This window comes from Eublepharis macularius, chromosome 2 (assembly GCF_028583425.1).
Source record: "Eublepharis macularius isolate TG4126 chromosome 2, MPM_Emac_v1.0, whole genome shotgun sequence".
NCBI classification, from domain to species: domain Eukaryota; kingdom Metazoa; phylum Chordata; class Lepidosauria; order Squamata; family Eublepharidae; genus Eublepharis; species Eublepharis macularius.
This window is the reverse complement of record NC_072791.1, coordinates 146338530-146364181: the sequence shown is the minus strand read 5'-3', so window position 1 is coordinate 146364181 and position 25652 is coordinate 146338530. Positions and strand designations below refer to the sequence as shown.

The following is a 25652-nucleotide window of genomic DNA, read 5'->3' as shown; positions in this document are numbered from 1 at the left end:
TTGGAGGGCCAGCATGGCGCCTCCTTCAAAGTTCAGCACCTGAGGCGGGGGCCGGCTCCACCTCAATTGAAGTGCCAGCCCTGCCAATAGGCTGCCATGTCTGCAAGTCCTACAAACTCTAAACATGATTAAGTGGATTAAAACCCCAGTAAGAAGGGTTGCAGCTTAGAGTCTCTCTACACAAGACATCTTACACGGGGACACTCAAGAGACTTAATTTCTGGGTGGTCTTACATTCAAGTGTACTCTTTCTTTCTAGCAATGAATGTGTATCCACAATGGGAGAACAAGTGCAAGATCTTTCACTTGAGCGTTCCAATGTAAGATGTCTGGTGTAGTGAGACTCTTATTTACAGCCCAGTTCCATGCAACTTTACTTGGTAGTGAGTCTCATCGAATCAATGGTTCTCACTCTCACATGTACATGAAGTGGCAGCCCTATATGTGGGAGTTAACTCTCAATGACATTTTTGATTTTGGCATTAATCGTAGTGACATTGTACAAGGAGAAGCTCACTAGCTGAACTTCTTATGAAGGTATGGGAATCCTTGCCTATACTGAATCTGGCACAATCTGAGCTCATAGGTACCTTTTCCCTTTTCTCTCACAGAGAATTTAGGGCTTGTTTGCTTATTATGCACTTAGTCCAACTGGTTTCTTTAATAAGTAGAAGATGCTGTTTCACAGCAACATTAAGGTAGCTATTCATGTTAAAATGAGCAAAAAGTTCCAGTTCCTGGCTTAGCAGCATTTGTCGGTGAATAACTTTTCCCATAACTTTATCTCAACTAAAATTTTGTGGAACGAAATTACTCCAATGTCCAGTATTATTAACACAAAAGTCATTTTGCAAAGGGTATTTATGCCACTATTGCTGTTTAACATTTAAATAATGTCAGCCATGCCAACATAGCAAGCTCACGATGACGAGTTTTTGATTCTGTATGCCTGGCTAGTGCCCTTTTTATATAGCATTTATAGATACATTCCTAACAACAAGCTAACCTTTTTCACCTTTAGAAAATAAGTGCTGCTGTCAGAGAAGAGATATTTATGATATTTGGGTATCTTAAGTAAAAGAATTCAGACAGGAGTTTAAAGTAGACTTGATGGTGGCAGGAGTGATTAAAACTGGATTTGCTCCATTCATATAGAAAGTGGGAGGCCTGATATAAAGAGCAAAGGGGATGTGAGGGAGAGGATGAATGAACTCTCCTTCTATCCACTGACTATCTGCCTGCACCAGGTGCTTTTCTTCAGCAGTGCTCACTTTCAGTATCCTCCTGCTGGAAAAATAGGTCCCATGGTGTATGTGGAAGATGCCTTGAAGCTAAGCATGTCTAGATCTTGTCAGAGTCTGGATGGGAGACCACTTGGGAAACCCATGCAGGCTATCTTGTTCCATCATAAAATAAAGGCAAGTTGCAAATGCAAAAAATTACATCAAGATATAGTAAGCCAAGTATGGAGGCAGAGTTTTGAGTCCTTCACTCACCCAATCTTTTTGCTTTAAATCAGACATCCTCCACTTGCTTCATGACTACAGAGATCTCAGTTTAAACATGGATCTGCTGCTATTGCAGCTTGTTTAGGCAAGAAACTCCAAAGCAATGAAACAGGTTATTTTGCCAAGGGGATATGTGTAAAATATATTGTTTCTCTAAGCACAGCTCTGCTTAAGAAAGTGGGTTCATAGTCCAGGGCTTTATGATATCCACTATGAAGTAGTATAAATACCAACAAAATATAAAAGTAAATGTCTCATCCCTTAATATTAATTAAAAAAATAAAGGCTGAGGATGAGCAAACAATAAATAAAACAGACTATCCTAGATTAATTAAATCAGATACTGGCACCCTCTAAAGTACTGGGATTCTGATTTGCTGCCTTGGTTGTGTGGGTGCTAGGGAAGGCGGAAACTTTGTGTATTGTTGAAAGCTTTGTGCTACAAAATAATGTACAGGCCATTGAAGTTGAAACAGAGAAGAATGCCAAAACAAACTGAATCAGAACATTAAAGTGACTAGATGTTGTGATCACCACCTTAGGTCTATTTGTCTAACTTAAGCAGTCATGGGGCCTGACCACTAGATATATATATACACAAATCTTATATATATATGTGCGTGTGGCTTCTTTCAGCTACAAGGGAAGTAAGCTCCTGTTGTTCAGTGAGATAGCAAATGGGGTGAGAGTATGCTTGTATTACTTCACCAGATTATCAGAGCCAGATATCATTTTGATCATAAATATGGGCAGGGTTTTGAAATCACAAAAAGATCTGGATCCCAGAATTGTGCTGGACTCTGGATTTGCATGGCTATAATCTTCTTTATCCAATTTGCAGTGAATTTGAAACCTGCAAATATTTGGGTCTTGAAAAGCAGTATATGCAAAGAGGGGCCTGGGCATCTCTCTTCAATGTTTATCTTGATATCTTCTGCTTTCCTACCTTCACTGGGACTGAAGTGTTTTTTCTTTCAGGACAGGAGTTGCCAACTCCAGGTCGGGAAATTCCTGGAGACTTGGAGAGGGGAGGGACTTGAGCAAGGTACAATGCCATAGAGTCCACTGTTCAAAACAGCCATTTTCTCTAGGAGAACTGATCTCTGTTGTCTGGAGATCAGTTGAAATTCTGGGAGATCTCCAGGCCCCATATGGAGATTGGCAACCCTAGTCAGGACTGAAGAGATGCCAAGCTGATCGCTTGTATTAAGTTCTTATTTAGCAAAATCGAAAAGATTCTTTTCGATTTTGCTACTACAGACTAACATAGCTAACTCCTCTGGTTCTTATTTAGGTGATCAGTAAATGCCTGCCACAATCAGAGAGCCACTGTGTTGTAATGGACAAAGGGCTGAACTATTGAAGAGGCCAGGGTTCATATCTCCATTCAGCCATGAAGCTCACTAGGAGGTTTAACCTGTTTCATAGGGTCATGTGTTGCCCTAAGCTCTTTGGAGAAAATACTTGACACAAATATGATAAATGAACTACATTTGTGCACAAGTCTGTTAGACTCCGGACATCTCTTGCTCAGGCCTTTAGGACTGCCAGTAGAGAAGAAGGAAGGCAACAACCATAGAGTCAGTTAGATAGATAGGCTGCTATCAGTCTCCTTCCTGCCAGGGGAACTTCCTTCCTTCCCTTCTCTTCCTCTCCTCTCTCTTCTTCCCTGCATGCACCAGGAGAGGAAGCATGGTGTCTCCTCCTGAGAGAGATGGCCTACTTTCAACTTAAAGCCATCCTAGCTAGTTAGATCAGTTACTAGTTCTTTCTCTCCACTAAACTTATGTAAATATATTTCTTTAGATAAATAAACAGTTATTGGTTCTCTAACTTGGAAGAAAGGTTTCTATGTGCAGTTTGTTTGGTAAACGTGCCTTAACTAAAACCCAATACAAGTCCCCAGTAAAATGAAACAAAAAAGCAACATTTACACTGGTAGGGATGCCAATTCTGGCTTGGGAAATTCCTGGAAATCTGAGGGCAGTGCCTGGGGAGGGTAGAGTTTGGGGAGGTGAGGGTGCTCATAAGGGATGTAATTTTCCTCTAGGACTTCTTTTTCTCTGTGGTACACTCTACTCCCAAATGCTATCATTTCCACTAGGAGAACAGATGTGTATAGTCTTGAGATCAGCTGAAATTCCAGGAGAACTGCAGGTCACACCAAAGAGGTGGTAAGTTTGTGGACAAGACAAGAACATCCTTCTTGACTGAGATACCACTGCTTACCCCTTTTAATTAAAAATTAGATTACATGGACAGTTCTTGTTGAAAACATAGTCCAACTGTTATTAAAAATGCAACACACACAAATTTTAAAATGAAATAAAATAAAAAGAAAGGTTTATGGAATATTGGGCTAGCTAGGTAAGTACACCCACATATGAGTGGGGTAATCCAGAAAAGGCCATAAAGTTACATAAACTTGGGGTGGCAGGAAATGTGTCACTCATCCCCATTCATGTCACAGGAAGAAGCTTTCATTTTTTTAAAGACTAGGTAAGAATTCTCACACTACAGAGATTCAGTAGGAGAGTTTAAAAAATCACAAAACCTGTGGTGTAGTGGATAGTGTTGGACTAGGATTTGGGAGGCCCAGGTTCAAATTACCACTCTGCCAGGGAAGCTCACTGGGTGACCTTAGGCCAATCTCACACTCTCAGCTTAACCTACCTCAGAGGGTTCTTGTGGGGATAAAATGGAGGAGAGGGGAACAATGTAAGCTTTGGGTTCCCATGGGAGAGAAAGGTGGATATGAGTGACGTTAATAAAATAAAATAAAGTCACAATATGTTGCAGGCATGAGGTGTCTGTCACCAATTATGTCTCAGGCAATATCCCCTAAGACACTTGTTTATTTCAAATAACATTTGAATTGGAATGAGTGTGCTAACTGAGAAGAAAATCATATTTCCTCAAATATAAAATATGGTGTTTTGAATACATGGAAACTGAAAAAATGCACAGAAATGCAACCTTGAGGGAATTATGTCGTGATTCCTTCTGTGTTTGAATACCATCCAACAAAAAGGTAATCAATGAAATAGCAGGCAAAGACACTGCCACAGCAGGATCCACCTGTGGCATTAACACAAGCAGAATCCATTTTGTCTCTGTAAATCGGAGATGAGAATAGCACATATGCCTTCACCTAGCCAAGAATGTGAAACAACCTGAGGAGGAAGCTCAGCAAGATAAGACAACCCAACTCTCCCACCAAGAGATGCCAGGCAATTATGCACTTGAAAAGGCACTACCCACCCCCATTGAACCATTACTAATCTTGGATAACTGCCAGCAAGGTACATCAGCGTTGCAGGTTAGCTTTGTGTGTACACAGTATAAGAAGTACATCATTACTCAGATTTTTGGAAAAGATCCCAAAGGCTGAAGATCAATTACTAGTTGTGTTACTTTCCCTTTGAATGTGAGAAAATTATCTACCTGAATCAGGAGTAGACATGAGCATGAACTGAAAAAAATTCAAACTACCTGATTCGTGGTTCATTGCTGTTCCAGAAACCATGAACTTCCACAAACTTTTACCAGTTCACGAATCGGTTTGTGGTTCGTAGTTCGTGGAATTCAAACGCCCGGTGCCGGCTTCTGAAGCCGACAGTCCCCTTCCCCTGTTGCCCCGAAGCAGCAGAAGTCTGTCAGTTTCAAAACACCCCGCGCAGGCTTCATCCAATTGGGTGAAGCAAGCGCAGGGCATGTGAAACTGACAGCCCTGTTCTCCTGTTCCCCTAGTGGCAGGAGAATGGGGCTGTCAGGATCAATCACCCTGCACCAGCTTCAGCCCATCGGCTGAACCCAGCACGGGGTAAGTGAAACTAACAGCCTTGTTCTCCTGTCAGCTTCACTCACCCCATGCCAGCCTCAGCCCATGGGCTGAACCCGGCACAGGAGCTGTCAGCTTCACTCACCCCATGGGCTGACAGCCCCCTTCTCCTGCCACTCGCTGGCAGCAGGAGAATCGGACTGTCAGCTTCACACACCCCACACCGGCTTCAGCCCATGGGCTAAACCTGGCATGGGGTGTGTGAAGCTGACAGCCCCCTTCTCCTGCCACTCACTGGTGGCAGGAGAACGGGGCTGTCAGTTTAACACACCCCTCAGCAGCGCCAGCCTGTCTGGGGTCATGAACCGCTTACAAACGTGATGAACTAGGCCAAAAAGTCATGGGGTTCATGGAAAATGCAGCCCCACGAACTGCGTTTTATCAAACCATTAACTGGCCCGGTTTGTGTGTGTTTTTGGTTCGTATTGTGGTTCGTGCCCACCTCTAATCAGGAGCAGGATCTCTGAAAACTGTTTGCAGTTCTGATACTATTTATTTGTTTATAGAATTTATATGTCATCTCTCAAGAGACCCACTCACTCTCAAATGATATTTGCATGGAATACTTTGCTTTACTGTTAATAGAGTAAGGAGAATAACTAATATATTTGGGTAGTTAGTTTGTTTGAGTCAATTAACAATTTTTTTCCTGCAGATGATTAGAAATGAGATGGATGTAAATAAGAATTTGGTAGTGAAATACTGGATAAGGGATTGAGCCTCAGTGCTTTACTGTACATAGATTTTGCCCTGCCTTTAGTGCAATAGGAAGACACCTGAGTTGACTGCACAACAATGGGTAATATATAGGTAGTTTTTGTACTGAAAATTGACTGCCTGGAAACCCCTTCATGTTGCAGGGGTGGGACACCCTGCAAAGGCATGAAAGATCTTTATCCAGAAATAAGCATGCTAAAATATGGTGCAGAGCAGGGTTTTGATCCAAAAGTAGCCTTCCTATAATCATTCCAGGGTATTTCTATGTCAACAAGTTGCCTCTTTTGCTTCCTCATATCTGGTTGCTTGAAGTTTATCACAGTATAGAACACACAGTCTATTTCCATAAAGGTAAAGGTAGTCCCCTCTGCAAGCAGTGAGTCATTACTGACCCATGGGGGGACGTCGCATCATGACCAGCAGATAAATAGTCATATTCTCAGCTATAGAGAATTTGTAAATATTGGTAGCATGGGTGACCAGCAAGTTTGTCAGAATGCATGAGCAGAGTGCAAACGGATTCAGTTGTGGGATAACCAAAACAAGAGAAACAGCAGGATCTGAGCCCAGTAGCACCTCAGAGACCAACAATATTTTCAGAACATTTGAAGAAGGGAGCTCTGACTCTTGGAAGCTTATACTCAGAAAATCTTCTTGGTCTCTAAGGTGCCACTGGGCTCTGCACCAACACTGCACCGTGTTGGTACAGACTAACACGGCTACCCACTGAAACAAGAGAAAGGTATTCTTACATCTGTGGATCAGTATGGAAGAAGTGCAGAGGATGGAAGATATAGGGGGCCTTAAAATGCAGTTCAGCATAAAAGACTTTTAATTCAGCATTTTGCAGTAGGTGCAAAGCTCACCTGCAGCAGTCTCCTCTGCAAGTTGTCTTTGTGTGTGTGTTTGGCAGTGCTCTAATATTCCTGGGTTGGTGTTTATGTAAGCACAGTCTAGGGAATGAAATCATGTCTCAGAGCACAGGCTGATGGTTACATGGACTATGAAAGGACCTCCTTGCTCCAATAACATTTGTCATGTGTTCTGAGGAAAACTGCTTCCCTCCAAGAGCTTGGCAATAGCTGGCATCAGGATTTCACTCTTCTTTTTCCAAATACTTGAATCAGGACAGGGAAAGGTCAAGGAAATAGACAAAAAAAGGGCTACAATTGTTCAATACAATCTACAGATATAGAAATCACCTCTCTAAATTATTTCCATAGCAGCAAGGCTTTCTTTTTTGCCATTTGCTTGTAGAGACAAGTAAGTGGGTAGAAAGAAAGAAAGCCAAGTTTCTTTTCAAAGAACTGAAGGAAAAAAGAAAATGGCCTCAAGGAAAAATGCTATAATTAAAAATCCATCAGTCCTTTAACAATAAAAGCAATTCATATAGAGCCATTTAGCATAATTCTTTTTGGTTTTAGCATAGGATTGGTGTAACTCTCTTGTCTACAGATTATCCCCTAAGTGAGCATCTGATAGTCTAAGAGTAGGGTTGCCAACTTTGGGTTGGGAAATACCTGGAGATTTGGAGATGAAGCCTGGAGGGGCAGGTTTGAGGGGGGGGAGGGACCTCAGCAGGGTATAATGCTATAGAGTTTTCCCTCCAAAGCAGTAGTTTTCCCAAGGGAGCTGACCTATGTAGTCCAGAAGTCCATTGCAATTCTGAGAGATCACCAGGCCCCACCTGGAGGTTGGCAACCCTACCTATGAGGTTCAGGTACTCTAGTGTTGTGTTCAATATACGGGTGAGGGCAAGGAATCCAAGCAGAAATCTTGTCTCTGACATGTATTGTCGAAGGCTTTCACGGCCGGGGAACGATGGTTGTTGTGGGTTTTCCGGGCTGTATTGCCGTGGTCTTGGCATTGTAGTTCCTGACGTTTCGCCAGCAGCTGTGACTGGCATCTTCAGAGTTGTAGCACCAAAAGAAAGAGATCTCTCAGTGTCACCAGTGACACCAGTGACACTGAGAGATCGCTTTCTTTTGGTGCTACACCTCTGAAGATGCCAGCCACAGCTGCTGGCGAAACGTCAGGAACTACAATGCCAAAACCATGGCAATACAGCCCGGAAAACCCACAACAACCATCTTGTCTCTGACAGCCAGTATAACGGTATTCATCATGATCAGTTCCTGCCTGCTGGGGAACATGAGGGCAAAAATGAAGTTTCTGGTGGTGGAACAGTATAGCACACAACAGCTGACTCAGGGCCTAACTTAAGAGGTCCAGATATCCCACTCTGGTGGGAGATCTGCCATCTCCCACCGTCTTCTTGCTGATGTTTAGCTGGGCAGTGGGGAGAAAATGATAGAAGAAATTGTGTGTGTGTGTGTGTGTGTGAGAAAGTAGCATTCTGCTAACACCATTACATTACTTGGAAGTGATGCCACTGCACTGAGGAACACTTTAGCATTCACCCAAACTCTATGGTTAAACTGGGACATTCAGTCAGACATGTGCTGTGAGTTCTCTGCTGTGAACTCAATTTCCAGGACTGGAGGGACTGAATTCGGTTTGGGACTATGGTGAATGAGAAGCAGGGCTTTCAGCCTCCCTCCTCCCTCAGTGCCATTTTCCTAATCTGAAATTGCCATGGGAAGCTGCTATTTGCCCTGTTGGAGAAACCTGTGTGCATCCCATCAGTACACACAGAGCCCCTGATAGGGCAAATAATGCCACACAGTGCCATTTCAGGTCATGAAAATAGTATAAGAGGAAGCCCACTGACATCCTACTGTACCTAAGTCTGTGTTTATATATGCTTGAAAGGCATGAATGGACTCCTAGAAAACATTTGCTGACCCAACCTAGGACATACCCAGGGAAAAATGTATTGTGTGGTTAGATCTGCAGGGCAGAGAAATGTAGATACAGTCCCTTTCCAAATACAGTCAGTGCAACTGCTTTTTTAGAGTGGCTCTTTACTCCATTATTTTAATATAATTTTATATTATATATATTATATAATACATTTTACTATAAACCATGTGTATTATAAGAAAGTTTCCTTTACCTTTGTCTTTAGGTAGATTTGAATGGTGGATGGGAAGCTGTTAAGATTTCTGTGTTTGTCTGTGTTTGTCTGTTTTCCCCAGCCCCAGTACACCTTTGTCCCATTCCTTTCCACTCTATCTGTTAGGATCAGTAATTATCCACTGTTCCCTGCTCGCCACCTGCTTTCCCCCTTTCAGCCCCTACCCTTTTCCAGTCCTTCGTTTGCTTGGTTTGGTTTCTTGCTTTGTAGCTCCTGATCCTTTAATTATTGTTGTTGGAAAGAGCTATAGTACCACTTTAATTGCTGGTGTTATGCCCCAAGCATTTAGCAGGGACTAGGGGCACTGTATAAATACCATTATTATTATCAACCAGCAATGTAATTAAACTCCTGCCTGCCTCTTGCCAGAAGCATGCTCCATTGCAGCATACTCCAAACATTCCATTCTAGCACAGAAGACTCTGAATTTTTCAAGATTTTAAATAGCTGTTTTACCCAGGAAAAGCTTTCCCTCCCCCACTGATTCTGAATTTCCCCTCTTTGCATGGCTGACTGCACACTTTTATAACTTACCAATTTGCGCTGGCACCATTGGCAGATCCCACACAGAACAATGGTGGCACTAAGGCTGATGGTGATGATGGCTGAGACCAAAAGGACATCACGGGACGGCAACCCTGAGAAGAGACCCACAGGTTAGCTGAGGCAGTGTCAGGAATAGCCCCTCAGCCCCTTCCCACCCAAATATAGGTTAATCTGAGTCCACTTCAGCTTCCTTGTTTTCTATACCTCCTGTCTCTCAGTAGCATCTATAAAAGGAAACAGGTAGAGGCTGCTGGCAAGCTGGTTAATGGTTGGGATGTGTATACAGAAGTCTACTATTCATCTGAACAACACACATTAACTAAAATCTTAGTGCTCCGAATCCAAGCAAAATAATTTGGGAGCAATTCGAAACCATTGGATCTGACAGTTATTCTGGTACTTCACTGTCTGTTTTAGTTTTCTCAAGTAGTGGAAGGGCCAGCAAAGGAAAATAATAACTTGGGCAATGTTTGCCTGACTGGGATGTTGCCCAACTAGAATAGTTAGCTCATCTACTCATCAAACAGGGTATTTTCAATTGATTTTTTTTGCACAGCGGTTTCATTTTCTGCCAAGGCGCACTGTTGCATTGGCTTTGGAAGAGATTTCTGATTCTATATAAGTATGGATATTGCCCATATTTTCCTCTTCCTAACAATGGTTGCCAATTGGCCTGGAGAAAAAATGTCCTGTCCCTTTAAGAGGTTTAATAGGATGTTATTTACCAGGTGATGTTATTTATCAGCATTCCGTGAAAAGATTCAACTGTTCATTAACATATATTAAGCCTTTATTTAAAAAATGAGACATTTTTTTCCAAGCCAGTTGGCAATCCTGTTGCCAGAGTGTTTGGTCTCAAGTGGCAAAAGGAATTTAAAATAAATCAGCAGAATGAACTAAATAAGACCTATTTGTGCCAATGCAAAGCTGTTTTCATGGTCACTTTCTAAGAATGTAGGGGAGTCAGCATAAAACAGGATGAGATCTACCACTGAAAGGACAGGAGTGATGAAACCAGCCTATTGAAACTATTGATAATAATGGAAAGGCTGGAAATCTCTACCCTGCTGTAAAGTTCAGACTTTAGCATGGGTTACATTTGTGATACTGTCATGTTTTGATACAGCCACAGAGAAAAATGGTTGAAATGGCAAAATGGCAGGTAGCATAACACTTACTTAGTAAATTAACATTGTACTAGGAAGATTTAAGATACTGAAGTAATGAAGCAACACAAAGGGCTATGAAATCCCACAGATATAAATTCAAGGTATGCCCAGTGAAAGGAATGTTTGAACCAGTCAGACATAGCAATGTGTTCTAAATTAAAGGTAACCTTTCAAGGAAAGCTTGTTGAAATATTAACATGAAAAATGTAATCGAATTTTGTTTGTTAAAGCACAAAATGAAGAGGAAAAGATGCAAGGGAGTAAATAAAGAACAATAAATGTTATAGTCCTATTATAAACATCAGTAATAGTACTCATTTAGAATCCCGTGTTGGTTCTCTTTATTCACTCTCCCATCTTGTGCTAATCAATAGAATATCTAAATATTCTGAGCTGATGGCAAACACTGCCAATGAAAGCTGCATCAAAGCTACCCATCACGCTGACAAAATACACAGTGATTTAGCAGTTATTTTCAATATGAATGAAGGAAATGGAAGCCATGGAAATTTTGCATTAACAATACACTTTAAACTCCTTGGTAATTATATTGGATGGGAGGTGCTACAGAAGGCAGTTTCCATTTTATTCAGTATATCATTATACTTTCTTTGTATTTTATTGTGCTCTCCCCCAACAGGATCACCTGATAAAATGGATAAAGTTATTGAAATGGGAAAATATTTGAAATTTATCAAACTTTAAATATATATGTTCTGACTGGTGCTGGTAAGAGATCCTCCAGCATTTTTTGTCCTAGAGTATAGTCTTAATCTAACTAACTCTGTGAGTTTCCTCAATTACTATTTTACAGATGAAATGAACCACAAGCAAAAACTGAACTCCCTCATCCTCACTCCCAGCTTGTGAAAGAGTTTCATAGAATCTGAAATCTCTTACTGTTCTGTGAAGATTAGTTGGTCCTAAACAAGGCATTCTTTTACTGGTCCCTAAAAACTTCTGGCCACCTGGCCCCACAGGCTCTGTTCCAATAGGTTGTGCAATTATGTGCGCTGCCGTCTTTAAGTAATCTATATTATAGGTTTTATCTTGTTTTTATGCTACCATGTTTCATCCTAATATTATGACATATGTTGTGCCCCTAGGGCTGCCAGACCCCCGGTGGGGGCGGGGGATCCCCTGCCCCCTCCCCCTCCCCCTACCTGGCCAGCGGGGGGGGCACACACCTTCAATGCGCGCCCCCCTGCAGGGCTGCGCGCCCCCATGCACAGCAGCAGCCAGGATCAGGCCTGTTTTGGCCTGGATCGGGGCCCCTGTGGAGTGCAGGAGCGTTCCTGTGCTCTGCAAGGGCCCACAACGGACCCAAACCACACCAAAACGGGCCTGATCCATGCCCAAACGGGCACAGATCGGGCCCGTTGTGGGCCCCTGCGGAGCGCAGGAATGCTCCCATGCTCCACAGGGGCCTTAAATGGGCCCGATCCGTGCCAAAACGGACCCGATCCGTGCCAAAATGGGCGCGGATTGGGCCCATTTTGGTGTGGATTGGGCCTGTTGTGGGCCCCTGCAGAGTGCAGGAATGCTCCTGCGCTCCGCAGGGGCCCACAACGGGCCCGGTCCACACCCAAATGGGGCTGCGTGGTGACATCACTAAGTAACGTTACTGTGCGCACACACACACCCCTCAGGTAAGAGCCAGGCCCCAATCTCCCACTGGGAGATCGAGGGGGCCTGGCAACCCTATGTGTGCCACTCTGAGCCCATTCACAGAGTGAATTAAATAAATAAATAAATAAATGAGTCAAGAGAAAGCCACCATGTCTACCACACTGATGTGGTAATGATGAATCATGTCTACTATATGGTAAGTGCAGAGCTATAGGTTGCCCCTATGCAAGATTACTGTGTGTAAATAAAGAAAAAAAATCAGAAAAGGAAATTTTTATACACATACAGAGAAGGGCACCAGAAGCAACTGGACCTCTACCTATCCATTTATAGGTGCAGCAATTGAAGAATTGTGACTCTTTAGTTTAGGGCGGAAAACGATAAGCAACAGGGACAAAACAGAGGTCTGAAAAAATAATGAATATCACAGCCACAGAAAACCAAGTATTCCAAAGTATTTTGCTGATACAATTAAGAAGATGCCCAATTAAATGTAAAGGCAACAAATGTGCAACTAATGACAGAAAATCTCTCTTTCCACATAATGACATTAACCTGTGCAAGAACTCTTGGCAATCAGAAGACACTGAAGATGGGGGTCCAGGAACATTCAAACTAGCTTACATGTTTACAAAAATAATCCTCAAAAGGTTGCAAATAAAACAATTATGAAACAAAGAAACAGTCACATGGAGATTAAATTCCTCTCTTGTTGTTCATTTTTCCACCATTTCTGTGTTCATCTCAGCTTCCATCTATTAGGGCAATCTCACTTTCCATCTCTAGTATAATGGACTGGCATCCTGTTTGGATCTAGCTCACTAATTTGATTACTAGACATTTTGGCTTCTCTTGCGATGTATCATGAAAGAACTTTATTTGCCACATCTCTACAGCAATACGTTCCCTGTTGTCTCATTATAAGTACAACTAGCAACAGAGCCTGTTGTGTGGAAAAAACAACAGGTTCTAGAAAACTGATTTGGTGGATCCCCGCTGCTAGGCTGTGTGAGGGCTGGGCTGCTGCGCTGGGCCTCCCTGCCGCCTCTGCAGCCCCTCAGAGGCCTGGCACACGCAGCAGAGAGGCCCAGCGTGTCGGCACAGCCCTCCCAAGTCCTCGCAGTGGCTGTGCCACCGTGCTAGGCCTTCCACCGCCACTGCAGCCTCCTTGGGGCCTCAGGAAGGCTGCGCCGCCACACTGGGCCTTCCCGCCACTGTGGCAGCCTCCTCGGGGCCTCCGAGGCTAGCTGTGTTGCAGACAACTCAATTTTTATCCCTGCGGAGGAGCTTGTGAGTGCGCCCAGCAGGGATAAAAAGTGAGTCGTCACCAATATGGCTTGTCTTTTATATAGTAGGATTAGGTCAGAAATGCCATTTGTTACCTTTTTAGATAACTCCCCTCACACTTTTAAAAGTACTCTATGAATGATAATCCCAACCCAGAGAAGCAATATGACATGCAACAGCATCTTTTTTTTTTTTTGGTAGCTCTGCAAACTGTTTCCTGAAAATTAGATAGGGGAAATGGAAGCTGTAGGGATGGAGAGAAGCATGTGGGATTTGAAAACAACTAAAAATATGAAGAGGAAGCAGGTCACATAGTGACAGGGCATGGATGCCAAGAGGAGGAGACATGCATGTTCATTCTTCTTATTTTGTTTAAAAGGACTGCTGCTGAACGTTAGCATGTTTGAATACAACAGCAAGGAAATTCTTAGTATGTAAAGAATTGTAAAACCTATCTGTATGTAACAAAATAAGATAAAAAGTTGCTCAGTTTGTCCAGGCACAGAAGTTGCGTCCTTATCAATAGCAGACATCATTGGGCATTATCCAGCTACACTCATTGATGCAACTGATGTAACTGCTGAGGTGGAAGGGGAGATCCACATTTCCTCAGCAATAAAATTGTTATGGTTTCAACACAGGGAAAATATGTCTTCCCCACAACTGCAACAGCGGTACTGTTTTTAGGAAAGACATCTCGATCCCTGAAACTTCTGTACATTTATTGCACAACAAAACAATCCTCTGGAGTGGCACTTGGGTGCTCCTATTTGAAGTCTTTTTGGAATGAGTCATCTTTGCTTACTCAAGAGCCTGGATTTCCCAAAGGCTTTTATTATCTGGCAGATTGCACATCTTTAAAATTATCTGACATATTCAGTAAGCAAAAGAAATGCAAAATAAAAGTGTTTACAGTCATTCAATTGTTCTTTAGATTAAAACTATCACAATGTTAACACAAAGCCATTTTTAACAAAGGATGGTTGTGTTAGCCAGCGTAAAAGATACTGAACCAGTGGAAATGTGTTTGAAATTTTAAATAGCATATAAAGCAATTAGAAGTAATAGTCTGGGTTACCTCATAAATTATATTTTCTTGACACAAGCACACTATTACTTGTGAAGTATCATGAGTGTTAATTTTGTTGTCAGGTACACTGCTTGGGAAGTTAGTGCAGAGACAATCTCAGTTTAGAGGGAGTAAGGACTAAAGCTTGTAAGTGGAAATAAATTAGTGTCAGGACAGATATTCCTTCCTACTGTCAATGGTACTCTCCTTCAGTATATTTCTTAGGATATACACACACACATACCTAGAGAGAGAGAGGAGCCCTTTCAGAGGCCATTCTGAAGTTCAATAATATTCACTTGTGACACTAGATAAATAGCATTCAATATGCATTAATAATTAATCTTTGAAATAATTGTGTATTAATTATTAACGTTTCCATATTTCATTCTGTGTTGTCTGTCTTCAGTGTAGCTTTATTGAGTAATTCTCTACTTACCTAGAACTGTTTTACAAGAAGAGATGGTAAATTCTATGTAAGGTTACCAGTGGAATCAAGAATGATCTAAAATAGCTATGCTTTTAGCACTAAAAAGCTTGAGCTAAATGTTACTGGAATGAGTGGCTGCACCATGTTTCCTCTCCCTTCTTCTCTGGTTACTCTCTGAGTTCTCCAACCTCCCACCAGTGGTAGCCATGAAGCAGAGCAGGGCCTGAGCAGCGCTGACTGTGATGACATCATCTACATGTTACCAGGAGAGAAAGAAAGATGTAGGCTACAGGTTTTGATTAGAGCTATACGTCTCTTGTAACATCTCTCTTTGGTCTAAGTTTCACACTGAGGCTTTACTCAGAGTGCTGCCGCCACTGAGCCCAACATAACTGTGGGAATACCTTCTCTCAAATAAACTCCTCTCCACTATTTATACACATGAGCACCGAGATCAGTATTAGCTGGCTCAAATAGATACAGAGTCTACATAAAATATGTAGAACACGAGTTCTAGTATGCTGAATTTTGATCTTGGCATTTTCTAGTTTTCATTCAAACATGGTTTTGGGGAACAGACAATATGGCCATACTGTTGTCAAGGATAATACAGAACTAAGTAGTTTCCCGCACGATAGCTACCACAATGTATAGCTATGTATTGTGGAGAACACTGGACCCGGAGAAGGCAGATTGCGCTAGGCATGCATACCTCTCAGGGTCTATGTTCCCTTCTGTAGATTTCTAACATTTGTGCTTCTGCCCCTATAGCTTCCCTGCCTATTGTTCCTACCTATGTTGACAAGAAGTGTAAAGTGAATTTGCCCCCATGTTACAAATTACACATTTTAGCTCAGAGAGGCAGAAGAATTAGTAGCAATGCAGGAGAATGCTGTGTAATTTAACTGCCAAAGAGACAGCAGGGATGGGATGCCCTTGCTTATTACACTCTACAGGGATGGTGGGGGGGGCAAAGGGGGGAGTCACTTGCAGCTCCCCAGGCTGAGCCTGAGGCAGCACGAAACAAGAAGAAACAAACACTTACACGCAACATTGCTCCTCTGTGTTATTAAAAGTAATTTAGTTTATCTTAAACAAGTACCACTCCTCAACATCCTTTGAATCAGCAAAGATTTTAAAAAAGAGGAGGAGAAAAGTACAGGAAGATGGCTGATACTCAGCCATATCTAGTCATGCGATGCCAAGGACGACAAGACTCCTACCATGTTAAGAGTTGCATCAAAGAGGACATTTCGGCAGCAAGGCTTGTCATACTGTCAAAAGACAAAAGATGCACCTGCTGATGTTCTCTTTTACGCAGTCATTAAAAATATATTGGACCTCTGTCCCACATAGCATCTTGTCAGGCTAATAGCCACTTATTTCCTGCTGCTCCACAATTCTCCAGCTCATGAGGACACAGGCTACAAGTAGCTTTATATTAGGTTAGTGCTGGAAAGTGCAAATGCAATAAGCAATGAAAGAAGTGAATTAACTAGCCATGTGGATACAGCCAGGGCAGTATAGTGATCAGAATCCCGGATTAGGATCTGGGAGGCCCAGGTTCAGTCCTTCTCTTTATCATTAAGCTCACTGGGCCAGTCACACGCACTCAACCTAATCCATCTCACATGGTTTTGGGGAGGATACAAAGGAGAGTAGCAAGATGCTGCACAAAGCATTTTGGAAGAGGCCACTGATATGCAGCTGCAGAGAAGGATGTTCTTGGGAGCAAAGGGGTTGGTTTAATATTTTATGGAGCAATTTAGTCCTGGAAATAAGTGAACAAAACCCCATAAAAACCTTTATTATTTTGTTTGCCCGAACATAGTTTTGTTATTGATTTGTGGTACATGGATGGCTTTAAGCAACTGCAGCAACAACAAAAACTCAATCTCTTCCACTTTATAAATGCTTCTCTTTCTTGTCACCTGGAAGTCATTTTTACTCATCATAGGTGAATATGCAACTGGCAGTTTACAATCTTGCAGCAGCTGGTAGTTCTCCTTGAGCTGTTCCTCACCATTTCCAGTTTAGTGCCAGCAGGCTAAATTAGCTGGGGGAGGGAGGGCCATCTGGATGGAACTCTAATGTCCTTTCATTCTCATAATTTCTATGCCATAATGTTGTGTGACACAACAACAACAACAACAGGCTTTAGGATCCTGATTTCATAGTGTAGGCACCTAGCAACCCCATCCTATATTTGCTTAAGAGTTGAGTTCAATGGGACTTAGTCTCAGTTAAATGTGCCCATATGTTCAGGCTGAACGGGCTTATTTGCATGACTTTTCCACATGTTCCCTATCTCTTAATGTGCTGTTTATGCCCATATTTCCTCCATGGACATGTGTTGGGTTTTCATTCACATCTGTAACATTTCCAGTGAATGGTGTTATGATAGCTGCTATTTTTGTTCTGTACTGTACTATTATATCAAAAGATAACAGTTAAAATTAGTAGAAGACAGCAGGGGGCACATGTGCCACACTCTTTGTAGATGATTAGAAACTGAATTATAAAGTAACTATTTTTTAAAATCTCTCCATGACAAATGGCAAATCACACTGCTAATTTCTATGATGGGTTATCTGTACTTTTACAGAATCTTACATTTTCTTCAGAGATATCCAAACGTTTCATTAATCAGCAAGACTAGTACTAGAATACTCTCTGCAATACTTTGCCTTAGGATCACCGGAACCCAGGACACCTTTGCTTTACTTTTCTGTAAGTTGTATAAAGAGTTTCATCCCAAGCCACCCTTTTCTCATTTTAGCCATTTTTATTTTGGTCTAGCTTCAGTATAAGGTAGTAGGCAATTTCACAATATATGTAAAGAAGCAATTGAGAGACGGTTAATCTAGGAGTGAAGGTAGAAACAATTTAAAAAACCCACTAGCACCACTGTAACCAATGTTATATAACCACCTGATTCTCCATTTCAAACCTTCCCTTCTGTAATTGAATTGGCTTGATCAACACCTGTAGCACAAAGAACCAGAATTTATTCTGGATCAAACAAAACCACACCAGCTTCCGACAAAAACAGTAATGGCTTGTTTGCCTGTTTCCCAGGCTATTTTTATTAGACTGTGTGACCTGATTTCATTCAAAGAAGCCAAATACCTGCTGCTCTTAATGCCTTCAGTTTGAGCATTCATAAAAGCTACACTAACTGGCCTGCCTCCTTCGAAGTGTGAAGTTATAAATAAAAGTCAGATCTGAATGATCCGAACCCAGAAAAGAGATCTGGAGGAAAATATCTATCCTTTTCCCCTCCAGTCATATATTTTAAAAAGGCCAAAATGAATTTTATCAAGCTTTGTGTGCGCGCGCATGTGCGCGTGCACGCACACACACATTTTAAAGTAGCTGCTGCGCTCAAAGAAAAAAACCCCAAGAAACTTCTGCCCAGAGTCACATTCTTCTTAGTGACCATGAAGGAAACTGCTTTCTCAGACATAAGCTTGGTGTCGCTCATAAATCACCAGGGCCAAATGGTATTTATGGCAGAGTTCGGAAGGCATTCAGGAGCAAAGTAATGGGGCCGCCAACAAAAAAGTATAATTCATCATTAAAAGCAGCTACTTTACCAGTACACTGGAGGATGGCCAGTGCTATGTTCCTTTTCTAAAAAAGATGCTGTGGGTGATGCTGGCAATTATAGACCGGAGATTTTTACATCAGTGCTAGGAAGAGAGCAGAAAAAACCCATTACAATAGGGGCTGGAACTAAATCTTAGTTTCACAGCAGATTATTTAGAGAGAGAATGCACAGCCTTACATACCTGTTTTTAGGTATCAGGATTTTTTATTGAGTACTACAAGTGTCAACATATATAGAAAGAGTGAAAAAGAGAGAACATTTCTTCACTTTATATATATATATATATATATATATATATATATATATATATATATATATATATATATATATATATATATATATATATATATATATATATATATATATATATATATATATATATATATATATATGAATTAAAAATACAAAACCTTTTCCATACACTTATAGCTTAAAAAGAAAAAATGTGCAAAACGTTGGTAGTCCTCTCTTTTATAGATAACATCTAAACACTATGGCAAATCTTTGCACTTACTATTTTAGCAACCATCAGCAGGACAGAGATCAAAGAATAATGCTCATTTTGCATAACGTCATCTAATAGACCTAATAAAACAGCCAAAGGATCAAGCAGTACATTATACATTGTTTAATTTCCTTTAGTGCCCTGTTCAAACATAGCTGTATATAATTTTTTACTTCTTTTCATGTAGACACCTTCAAGTAAAGCCAATGGTTCAATTTCCTCCTGCAGTAAAACCAAAGAAACCTTCACCAGTATAAATATTGTTAGCTTAGAATTATTTTTTAACAATCCTGGCAGATGGAGGTGAGCACTGAACATATTCCATGCACCTTCTACACACTGAGTTGGGAATAGAATACAGAGCAAAAAGGGAGTGTGTTGCTTAAATCATCAATACCTACATTTAGATCCCAAATGATCCTTTACCTCAGGGTCTCTGAGGTTAATAGCTTGCATTGGAGCCTGTATGTAGAGGTACTGAGGTACTGCTCTGCTGGCCATGCAGGAACAGAAAGCCATGACCCTAGTATTTACATCAGAACTAGGGTTGCCAGGTCCCTGTACCCTCCCAGTGGGGGTGGAGGACCTTGCACTCACCTTTTTATTTTCCTTGCATGCACAAAGTGATGACTTCACTTCCAGGAGTGACATCATCACGCAGGCCCCGGGAGCTCTCCCACACTTTCGTACCAGGCCGATTTGGGCCCCAAACGTGCTCCAAATTGGCCTGGTGCAAAGCACAGGAGCGCTCCCAGGGCTTGCAGGATAACATAACTCCCAGAAGTGATGTCGTCACACCATGATGGGAGCATGCCCGGAAGGCCTGTTCCCCCACTTTTTCACTCCACTGGCTGGGGTTTAGGCAGTTTAAAGGGCCCTGCCGCTTGCAAGCAGCAGGTCCCTTTAAACTTTCAGCTGGCAGGCGGCGAGGGGGGATCCCCCCTGCCACCTGCCAGCTGATAGTTTAAAGGGACCTGCCACTTGCAAGGCAGGAAAGGGCCCTTTAAACTGTCAAATGCTCCTTTCCCTGCCTCTGCTAAGCGGCTGGAAAGGGGCATTTAAACCCCACGAACCATGAACCGGTTGGTAAACTTGCCCCAGTTCGTGCCAGTTCGTGGTTCCTGGTTCGTGAAAACCCACAAACGACGAACCTCATGATTCGGGTTTTTTTTGTGGTTCATGCCCATCTCTAGTCACCACCACTAGGGGTGTGAGTAATGAATCTTAAGAACTGTAAAAATCATGAAAATAACTGTTTCTGGGTCTAACTTGTGACTCTCTGGTGTGGAAATGCTAGTCCTGGCTTCTTTGCATTCCCAGATAATCCTAAACTGCAGAGGACTGTGATTCTTCTTTCCCCTTTCCCCCTCGCTTCTCTTTGTGGGCTGAAGAGAGACTTTTTTCTTGTGAAGGTAGAAAATCTGGGCTTGTTCAGCGGCCCGTATTATTGAAATGCTTTGGCCAATTTGCTTGAAACCGTTCTTTGAAGGGCAGGCAGAAGACACTGCTATTTTGGTGACATTTAATTGAAAAACAACTACTCTACCACCCCCAAATCCCCCATAGGGAATAATGAAAGTGTAACAATGGCAGGGGTGCTTGCTCAGGGGCCCATAGAATATGAACACTTTGCCCAATTTGCTTGAAACTTGGAGGTTATTTGAAAGACAGGCAGAAGACACTGCTGAAATTTGGTGACATTTGGTTGAAAAAGAATGACTCCATCCACCCTGAAAGTCACTCATAGGGAATAAATGAAAGTGTAAAGATGTTTGGAGGAGGGGTCTGCAAGGGAAGCCTTTCTCACTTTCTATAAGGAAATAAACAACAAAACACAACAAGGAAGGAAGGAAAATTCAAAGTTTTCAGTGGAAAGGTAATTTTTAAAATTGTTAGTCACTATAAGAGTAGGGAAGTGAAATTAATGCAGAATGGGCTTTGTTTTTTTTAAACACTGGTGGCCATCTGGAACTCTCCTACTGGCTGCAGCTTGATGGCCATTATAGGAATTAGTAGAGAGAACTTAATGCAGCTGCTCACAGAGGGACCTACTTTGAAGGTCTGTAAAATAGCTCCCTTTTGTTCAATATGCTTGATACTTATAGGTTCTTTAGATTAGAGAAAAGTCTGTGTTCTGTGTGATTTCGGTGCTGTTATGTGCAGAAACAGCTGCCCCAGAGCCTTCAATTGACCCCTCTTCCCTTCTCCATTGAAAAGAACAGCAATAAAAATCATGAGAATGAAAAAAACAACAACAAATTTTGACCCTGACCCAGAAACACCCTACTGGAAAACTACCCAATCATGTTAAACATTTCACTCAACACAGCTCTGGATCTGAAACCACAACAAACATTTTCTAGATGCATGCCCCTATTGACCACACTCATACATGCCTTGCCTCTGTACATGGCTGTTTGAATACATGATTGGAACATGTGTTGCATCCTCTGCAGAACTGTCATAAAGCAAATTGCTGAAGTGCAGTAAAACTAAAACACACAAACCTACGTTTGCTTGAGAAATAGGGATCGCAGGTCTCCTAATGGGGGCTAGGAATCCCCTGCTCCCTCCTCTTCCCCCCACCACTCTCCTGGCCAATGGGGTGGGGGGAGAGGTGGAGGAACAGGCCTCCCAGTTGTGCTCCTGGGGTGGCCCGACATCATTCCCAGAAGTGACATCACTGTGCCACTCTGAGAGCACTCCCACACTTCACAGGAGGCCAATTTGTGCCCCAAATCAGGCATGTATGGAGTCAAGAAAATATGCAAAAGAACCTCCTCAGGATACAGTGAAGCCTCCCGCCATTAGCATTCCACACCCTGGGAAACTCTTACAGGATGACTCAGCTCAACCCCACCCCTCCTGAGTAGATATAAATGACCTGCCAACATCTTTTCCACACTGTGACACTGAGAGATCTCTGTCTTTTGGTGCTACACCTCTGAAGATGCCAGCCACAGCTGCTGGCGAAACGTCAGGAACTACAATGCCAAGACCACGGCAATACAGCCTGGAAAACCCACAACAACTATCGTTCTCCGGCCGTGAAAGCCTTCGACAATACAGCTCTATCACAGTTTCAATGATTACATACGGTGTACTCCAATACCAAACAAAGAAAACAGACAAAATGTATATAGCTTTCTGTAGACATTGCAGAAGGTATTAAAAGAAAAATAGATGGTCAGTAGACAGGGGCTCTTGTAACTAGAGATGGGCACGAACTGAAATACGAACCAAAATTAAGCACGAACCAGGCCGGTTCATAGTTCGCAAACCATAGTTCGTCAGATCCCATTTCTTTTTTAAAAAAATATTTTTAAATTTAAATTATGCTTAATAAACAGTTACAAATATAATAAGAATAGTTATTATACAATGATATCAAATAAGTCTTCTATTACAGATGTTAAAGATAGTTTTCATACAATGATATTAGTTTTCTTTCAAATGATTGTTGACTATTGAGGAATAATTAAATAAATGAATAATTTTTTTCTTAAGCATTATCTAAAGATCTGACATTATTGTTGAAAAATCTTTATAAAATTATACATAATATAAAGTTATGTTTCTTTATTGATAACACTCAGGATATTGGTATAGATAATATATAAGAATAGATTCTTTTATAAAGCTGATTAAATAAAGATTGTCATATTGCCAAATCTTCAGTAGGTTGATTACCAAAAATTAATTTTTATATATATATATATATATATATATATATATATATATATATATATATATATATATATATATATATATATATATATATATATATATATATATATATATATATATATATATATATATATATATATAAAAGAAAACAATGATTTGTAACCATTATTCACACACTTATTAACTTGCTTAATGAATCCCTCCTTCCCTTCTCCCCTCCCTCTCTTAACTCTATTCCTTCTTAAAAGAAAATTATTGATTTATAGCTCTTATTGGAACTCCTATTAACTAACTAAGATAATCCCTTCCTTCATTCCCCACTCCCTCTCTTAACCCTATTCCCCCTCTTTTTCGATGATACTAATACCTAGATCAGTTGAATGATGATTATTTTGCATACTGATGAATAAACTATGATCTAAATTATGCTGAACAGTTCTCTGTAGCCTAAGAGATACACCCTATAGACTATCGGTATCTATGTATACTAAACTTAAGGAATTGTAATAATTAGGAGCCCTATATGAGATCCGCTCCCTCCCCTCCCTACCTCTACTCTTATATGAATTTTAAAGATTAAACAGTCATAACATTTTAAACTTTTTTACATGATATTATTATTTTGCATTTAGCTTGCTTTGTTTCATCACATTTTGTTTACTTTCACCTTGTTGGCTGCATCTCACTGGGATCTTGCTTCCCTTCCGTGATGATAGAAAATTGGGTTTTATTCTTTTCTGTGCGGTAGTATTGCAGTTCATAGGAGACTCAATGCCAAGTTTTTGCAAAAGTGATCTTCCCGATTCCTGGTCTGTAACTTGGTAAGTAGTGTCTTGTATTTTAACTTGAAGTTTCGTATAGTTGGTCCATTTATATGTTATTTAATCTTTCCTCAATGCTTCCATTGTTGATTTAAGTTCTCTTCTTTTGTTTAAGACCGAGGATGGCAAATCTGTAAGCATCAGGATAGGTGTTCCTTTATAAAGGATTGCGCCTTTATTCCTCGCTATCTCCAAGATTTTTCTCTGTATTCTCCAGTCTGGAATTGTAGCTAAAATATCTCTAGGCTTCTTAGATTCTGGATTTTTTTGTACTCCCACTCGGTAAGCTTTAGTAATCAGAGTGGTTGCACCTTTTTGAGTTGTAAGTGTTGTGCCAACCATGATGTCAGAAAAAAAGGCAGATCTACATTTAAAGTCGTTTGCTCTTCAAAATTTCTAAACCTAAGATTTGATTTTTTTGCGATGATCTTCATATTTACAATTCTTTCTTGGAGTTGTTTATTCTCTTGTTGTAACCCAGATAGTTCTGACTGTAACGACATGCTTAATGCCAATGCTTGCCCAGCAATCTGCGTAGTTTTATCTAAAGCCGATTTTATTTCTGTAAACTGATCTATCAGTGGCTGAAGCAAGGTTGTCATTTTGTTCATTATTTTTTGTTCCATATGGACCAGATATTCAATAAGCATCGGATCGGCAAGGGTAGTTAAATTGCTCCTACCTCTGCTGTTTTCATCCGCCATTTTGATTGCATTGCATTCTTCCTCCACTGTCTGCTGCGAGTTTGGGAAGAAATCTTGCAGTCTTTTTGAAACATTTAACTTCGCTTTTTTCTTTCCAGTGCCTTGTTTACCCATCTTCTTTTCTTTTTTGATTTTTAAGTCTGTTATGATGATATTCAATGAGTAATTGGGGCGGGGAGGGACGGAGCTCTCTTCTCAAGCGACTGTCTTGCTCGGAGTCAGCGCCACGCCCCCATCAGATCCCATTTCTGACAAACCACCACGAACTTTAGGCTGGTTTGTTTAGTTGGTTTTTTGGTTCATTGCACACAGCCTGGTGCCAATCAATCAGTTTTCTAGGCAACAGGGGATGGACTTCCTGCTGACCCGGAACTGACCTTCTGCTGACCCGGAAGTGATTATTTTCTGACCTGGCTGTGCCGTTTTCATGAACCAAACGAACCGGTTCGCGAACCAGGGGCAGGTTCGTGGTTCATGGTTCATGAAATTTGATGAACCACGAACCACATGGTTCTTTTTTCCAGTTTGTGCCCATCTCTACTTGTAACTAACATAGTCAAGGGACCCACATTCAATACAGTCACAGTTAAAAGCTTCCATCAGCAAAAAGAGACAATTTCCTTTTCTCTGTCTCTTCAGTTTAAGCCATAAGCTCTTAAAACCAAAGCTGTCTTGCACTTATTGATATAGTAAGTATCAGGCTCAGCAGTATTTGACTTCACTTGGGATCCTCTTGATATGAAAAACGAATAATACAGTACCCTTCCTTTAGAACTAAACTACATGGGACACTTGGAGACACAGCACTTATTCTTTGAAAAAGTAGGCACATGTGGCCCTAATTTAGATCAGGACCAAGAAGGACGGAAGGTTAAAGCCATTTTTCCTGTACAGTTTTTCAGTAGTCTCAATCTGAATTTTAAAAGAGGAAGATCGTTTGGTGTCTTGTGTAATGTGAAACTTTATTGTGACTGTACAGGAGCAAGTTTAGTTTTCAAACTTTCTTCTTAGCAATAAGTCTATCCTCCTTGGAAGAGTACCAAGGATTCCTCAATGGAAAGATCGATATTGGTGTAGAAGTTTCCCTGACTA

General features: G+C 41.2%; 1 protein-coding gene across 1 annotated transcript in view; it reads right to left on the bottom strand.

Moving 5' to 3' along the window:
* The window catches only part of SYT7 (synaptotagmin 7), a 285478-nt gene that overhangs the window by 111209 nt on the left and 148617 nt on the right, over positions 1–25652 (bottom strand). Inside the window, exon 2 of the mRNA XM_054971645.1 lies at positions 9638–9741. Coding sequence (XP_054827620.1) covers positions 9638–9741 — 104 coding nt within the window. The remainder of the gene's footprint in view (positions 1–9637; positions 9742–25652) is intronic.